Source organism: Ursus maritimus, unplaced genomic scaffold (assembly GCF_017311325.1).
Source record: "Ursus maritimus isolate PB19 unplaced genomic scaffold, ASM1731132v1 scaffold_31, whole genome shotgun sequence".
NCBI classification, from domain to species: domain Eukaryota; kingdom Metazoa; phylum Chordata; class Mammalia; order Carnivora; family Ursidae; genus Ursus; species Ursus maritimus.
In genome coordinates this window covers 9,691,938-9,698,444 of record NW_024425675.1, presented here as the reverse complement: position 1 = coordinate 9,698,444, position 6,507 = coordinate 9,691,938, and the positions used below count along the sequence as shown (strand labels likewise).

General features: G+C 42.0%; 1 protein-coding gene across 1 annotated transcript in view; it reads right to left on the bottom strand.

The window, feature by feature from the left end:
• Positions 1–2,592: 2,592 nt before the first annotated feature.
• GPR158 (G protein-coupled receptor 158) overlaps positions 2,593–6,507 on the bottom strand; it is a 434,171-nt gene continuing 430,256 nt past the window's right edge. Inside the window, 2 exon segments of the mRNA XM_008709680.2 lie at positions 2,593–4,095; positions 4,903–5,049. Coding sequence (XP_008707902.2) covers positions 2,593–4,095; positions 4,903–5,049 — 1,650 coding nt within the window.

The window sequence follows — 6,507 nt, the reverse complement described above, 5'->3', positions numbered from 1 at the left end:
TTCATGTCGTAAAGCATTTAATTCTTGCATAAAATATACAGTTCTATTAAGATTGGTATAAATCTACTTATTTATAAACCCTGGCTTAAAAACAAGGACAGGATGCAGCCTGCACATGCATTGAGAAGGACAACCTAGCAAATGTTTGTGACTTTAACAGTGTCGATTCACTTTCTTATTGTTATCGATCTAGGAAAATAACCTCAAGAATTGTAGATTTAAACTTCTCTTGGTGATAAGTAATGGCAATGAAACTCTAGGAAAGACCCGAGGCACTCTCACTGATTGATGCTGGTGGAGAAAAATCTATGGACTGTAGAATGTCACTAAGGTATAATTTGGCAAGTCTTCTTTAAGCCACATCTCTAGCAGGATCATCCTGAAGTGCAATAAAAAGTCACCGATGCTTGAACTGCTTATTTCTCAAGAAGTGAATAAAGTGCTAACAGACCTTGAACATAAATGAAACGAGTAGGTGGGCCTGGAAATTCCAAACCAAGTTCACCAATATACCTTAAAGTTGTGTTCCAAGGTTACCAAATAGAGAGGCCTTGACTGAAAAGGAAGAAAAGAAGGAAGTAAATGAAGGAAACACAGACAAATAGAATTTCTCTATCTCTTCACACCTACCCCACCAACCTGAGTAATGCACAAAGCAAGCGAATGGGTGAGGAAGATGGAGGCACAGCTTTGCAAAATGGCGATGGGCTCGCTTACTCCTGAATAAAAACCGTTGAAAAAATGTGGATGAGAAGGAGAAGTCCTAGTTTCTAGCCTCCACTGGGAATGATATTCTCTCAGAACAGCCCTGTATCTACCTTCTGATTCTCTTTTCTCATCCCTTATCCTCATAGCATGTTCTCCTTGCTGCTCATGAAATGAAAAGCCATTAGTGAGGCTGGAAATGTCCTGGCCAAAGAAGCCATTGACCCTTCGGCATCTAGCACGACAGAAAGGGAAGTCGGCGGCATTCTACTCATAAGTGATTCATCTTTAAATAAAATGAAACCGAGCTTTGGAATGGAACCTCTTTGCGTGATCACATCAGTAGGGCTAAGTCAGCAGCTTAGGATTCTCATGCCCAGTGATCAGGCTGGAAGGCAGCACATTTTACAAATTTTGCCTTGGGGGCTGTTTTGCTTTGCAAATAAACCTCGCATTTTTTATTTTGAGCTGGGTGGCTCACAATGGCAATTTGCAGGACTTGTGAGTTTTCCAGTGCTTGGGAGAAGGAAGAGCCCACACCACCTTATAGGCTTTGAATAAATCAGGTTATAAACCTCTTTGGGATTTAAGCTCAGCAAGTGTTACCCCTAGCTGAAGCAATGAATAAGAGTTTATGAGAATAAGTAGTTTAAGGTAATTTAAAATATATATTCAGTATGCATAATAAAAATATATCCATACAATGATCTCGATGCTATCATAATTTTTCTCTTTAAAAAAATACTCCCTTGAAAGTGCTATCAGTAGCTCCCTTCCTGTCTGTGTTTGAAAGGCAAATTCCCTGGCTCTCCAGTACCGTTGTAATTCTCATGTCATTCCTAGAGTCTTCCCTTCTCAGTGGTAATAATAACGCGCGGTATGTTTTTCTCACTCTTAGCTTCTTCCTGGCGAAATGCTGCTAAGTATGAAATACTGAAAGAGTTAAAAGGGACGATAAATTGGAATGAAGGTGTTACCTGTCTCTGACTCTGAACAAACAATAGGTAAGTTGTCCTTTATTGAGACATATGACTAAGTAGGACCACTTGATCTGTGTCCTAACAAGAAGTGCAAAACAAGTAACTCAACTCATATAAAAAACCCTGATTAAGACAGTATAACAAACCATGATGTGAAATAATAGAGTCAAATCCAAATTCACAATGTATAAACCACAGCCAAAACTGAAAGATTTTATCATAACGGTTATGGCTTCCCAAGCCAGAGAAAGCTTACTGTACTTCAAGAATCAACTAAAGTTGATAGATAGCAGGTATTCTGTAACTTGCAATAACAACTGAGTAGCTGTGGATTGCATAAATGTGTTGTGTCACGTAATATCAAAGTTATTTGCAAAATTATACAATCTGGAATGCTTGAATATGAGACACAACAATGTACTGAAACATACATTTATAAGAAAATGAGAGCAATCATTAATATAAAAGGTATTTTTGGGATGCATTAAGTGAGCAGTGCTATCAAGGTTAAATAGGTAAAGTAAGTTCAGTTAGCTACTTAGAATTTCGGTCATATAGGGTCTATACCTTCTTCTTCTTTGCAAAATCTCATACCTCTTCTGTGTCTTCCGGTTGGCCTTGCTTAGGATCTTCAAAGTGCCATGGGAAAATACTGATCAGGGGCAGACAGTGAGGGCTACTCCCCTTAAACATGCTGAAATGTAAGGATTCTCCTCGCGTCCCCAGGGGAAAGACTTCCCTTGGCCAGTCTAATTCTTCCATTGTGGTATTGCTCTGCCCTCCCCGTCTTCTTCCACCCGTGCCTTTCACATTTCCCTCGATTGACAGACACTCCTCGGGGATTTTTGATCCTTCTATCTTCTGTCAAATTCGGGGTTTCTTCCTTCTCCTTTTCTTTCTGGGGATGCTACACTTTAAAAGTATCCCAGACCTCTTATTTCTGGGGCCCTGCCATTTTATTTGCACTTAACGTGCAAGAGGCAGGTAAAGCTACACTTCTTTCAGCATTTGGTTGATCTGGGGTCTCAAACTCCCAAGGACACACCTCAGCTCGTGATGTTAAAGGCTGCTGAAAGTTATTACTTGAGTTATAGGAGCCGGGTGTATTTTCCTCAGGGGAAGATGTCTTTTTTCCCTGGTCTCCTGTTGGGTTGAGATTTTCATTCTCGACTTTTGATGCTACAACTTTGGGGGGCAGTTCTTCATATTGCCCAGCACACACGTTGGCTGCATAATGCTGACGGCCATTCTCATCTTTGGCTCTCCCTGGGGGAACCTGAGTCTTGGAAATCAAAGGCTTCTCATCGTCAAAACTGGGCTGACCTTGGCTCTCCCAAGGGCACACCTTGGCCTTGTCTGTGCTCTTCTGATTGGTTTGCTGACACAGTTCAGCTGCCTTGGACTTCTGATGAGATTTCTCCTTTAAGAAAAAAGTTGGGTTTTTCTCCATTTCAGAAGCTGCAATAGATACGTGTTTTTGAACTTTTGATTCTGAAGGCACGGGACCAGGGGCCAGGTTGTAAATCTCCCAAGGACACACTTCCCCTATGTCAAAGTTGTTCTTCATCTGGGTGGTGTCTGGGCTCATGTCAGAATTGGCAGTGGGCGGGTTGACCCTTTGTTGCTTCATAATCCCAGATTTCTGAGTTTTTCTTGGCTCCTCCAAATGACTGGCGTCTTGGGGGGCAGAATCTTTAGTCTCTGCATTATCTGAATTTGAGTATTTTCTGTTTGTTTCTTTATCTTTTGGCAGAGGTTTCTGGGATTTAGCACGGTCTTCCATGCCTGATGTTTGGGTTTTCCCAGCTAATCCCAGAGTCTTCTCCTTGGCACTTGCTATGACGCTGAGGGACTTTTGCAACACGGATGTTCGGGGGTGGCCCGGCTTCTTCTCTGAGCTGAGATTGTGAGCACTTGCTGACTTACACACCAAAGGCACAGACTCCGTGGACTCGGCCTCACTGTTTTCTTTCAGTTTTTGTGTTAGTTTCTTACTTGACAGAGACTCCAGCGTGGAATGTTCCGTAGCCTCCTCTTCTTGGCTCTCCACTGGTAAACTGCGGGACTCTTCCGTGTGCTCCCTCACATGGTCGTACGTGCTGTGTGACTTCTTTAGTGAGAAGACTCGGTTTTTCAGGGATTCCTCTTTGGGCTTCCCGGTGTTACCTGAAGACTCTTGTGGGTTTTTCCTGGCCAGGGCAGTGCTTTTGGCTGTGCTGTGGTCTGTGACTTCCTTGTCCTCTTTGGAACACTGCCTGCTGACCGTCTCTGGGATCTCGGTTATACGCCTCATGATTGAACGGCCTAAGCCCTTCTTGGAGCACCGCTTTTTCTGGAGGTGGGGGTTATTTGTAATCATCTTCTTCCTTTTATATATTTCCAACTGGGCATAGAGTTTCTTCAGCTCATCCTGTCAGAACAAAAGCAAAATTCACAGAGATGTGGAACTTAGTAGGTCAGCCAGATACTATTACTAAATGTAACCTGAAGTCAGTAAGCTTGGGCTCTTTAGGGAACCTGCCCTACAGCTTTTCCTACCATGTGTGCTCATCGACCTTCTCCTCATTCTTACTTTTCTGATGAATTTGTGTTCTGTTACACCTAGAGTTTGAAGACATGCACACATGCATCTGGCCCTGCGTTCACGGGGTGAGCCCTCTGGACTGACAAGCTGTGTGTGGCAGACTCAACCGGGACCATAACAAAACACAGCATATCATCCATTGACAAACCACATCCCTAAACAATACTGGAAGCATCATGTAGCCATTGATAAAATTACCCCTAATGTTGGACTCGGTTTAGGGGACAACAGACCATCAATTACTAAAAGCAGCTTCTTACTCCAAACGCTGATATACTGTCACAGATTACTTTCAGTAACCCGGGCTCTCTGCTCACAGATCTATCCTACCTTTCCATTAGCCAAATGTCATAAGCCGTAGTAGGGAATATCACCCATTCATCATTATGACTGCTCGTAAGTCAGCTGAGACTATCAAGTTTGGCCTGTGTAATTTTTACCATGATGTATGTTTTAGAACAGGGTTAACTCTGCATTTGACGTTTTCGGTTCTTACACGCACACGTTCCCCCCTCTCTTTTTCTCTCTGGGCACGTGTGCACACAGGTGAGCATACATATACATCAGCCCACACGTGCTGGCCTGTGTGCACAGGGTAAGCCTGAAATAACAAGGCTGAAATACTGGCATTACCCGAATGTCCTCCGGGTCTAAGCTGTGTTCACTCCACGCGGAGTTGATGCTGCTGTTCAGGTAGGACCCAGACCGGCCCAGGTCTAGCTCGTCTTCATAGGCTTCTGTAGCAATGTCATCTCGGGGGTTATTGCTTGAATGTGAAAACTGCAATAGAGATGCAATATGAGCTGCAGACATTAGATCACTGGCAGACATGGCAGAAAAATTTTCTAAAGCTTCTAATGTCCAGATCATTTCTCCAGCTTAGCTGAACTCATTCACCAAACTCTTTATAAAAGATCTGCTGCTGTATTTGTGTTTTGCTTTTCATGTTATACGCTAGAGCTCACAGGCCATATTAATACACGGTTCCTTCTCTGACTCCTATTTTCATCCTCGTCTTTTCTCCAGGCTCCCAGTGTTCATTTACATTACTCCTCATACATGATATTTGCATTCTGAAAATGAAAACAAGTAGAAAAACCCACACAAATGTTCTCCAAGAGTAGCAATTTAGACCCACTGGCAGCTGGAGGGAAATATCTTTTTGAGCAGTAGGGTGCACCTTGTGTTTGTTGTTTTGCATCACATAGGGGAGGCTGTATGTCACCAAGGGGTACAACTGGCCCTGGTCACAGACAGTGACTTTGAGTCTACTATACATAGCTCCAAAAAAGTTGCCCCCAAGACCTGGGGGACAGGGGATCTGAATGCTAGCATCAACTATGCTGACAGTCAGATTGGAAACAAATCACAGAAGCTCTCTGGAGCACAGTGCTCTCAGCCTAATGTGATGATACCTAAATTTAAAATTCAAAGGTTCACTGAAATTACATAATTTTTTTCTCAAACTCAGTATTCTCAAGTTCTTCTTTCATCACATTTTGAGGTATTTTTATTATTTTTCACGTGGCCTTTTGATATTTTTCAGTTTCATGGATTCTTGCTATCTCTGTTCTTCATCAAACGGAGATGTGGAGAAGAATGAATCGAGCAAATGATGGAAAGCGGGGAGAATCAAAACAATTCGGCCACTTCACACAACATATAAACCAACTGACTGTCCTATGAAAATTCAGAGAATGGTCTAGGGAATATTGCTCTCTTCGCCCAGCTTGTCATCAGGTCAAATAGTCCTTTAAAAAATTAACATATCACCCTTTCATGATACAGAATGACTTTAACGTCGATGATTGTTAAAATATTTAGGTGGGCAGGTGCACATCAATATAAGATAGCATGTGAAACAGCAATTCTCTCTGTAAGGAATCATCAGTGTTTTGTAATTGGAGCTGACTGAGGAGCCACAGAAACGGGTGAATCTTTTCTTCACTCTTCTACTTACATCTGTGGTTCTGACATGTGTCAGGAATTTAAGGCTATAAAGATGAATAAAACAGAGTCCCTCTCCTCCAAAATCTCAAATGCTACTAGGAAACCACCCAGAGGTTTTATAAGAGTGGACCTGTTCTTCTCAGAGCTTCTCAGAGATGATCATGAGTTTAAGGACCACTTATTGTCAGATATTGCCCATTTTCTGCTTTATTATTTGTCCTTAGTACTTATATCTACCCAAATTAGTATTTTATTTATTTATTTATTTATTTATTTATTTATTTATTT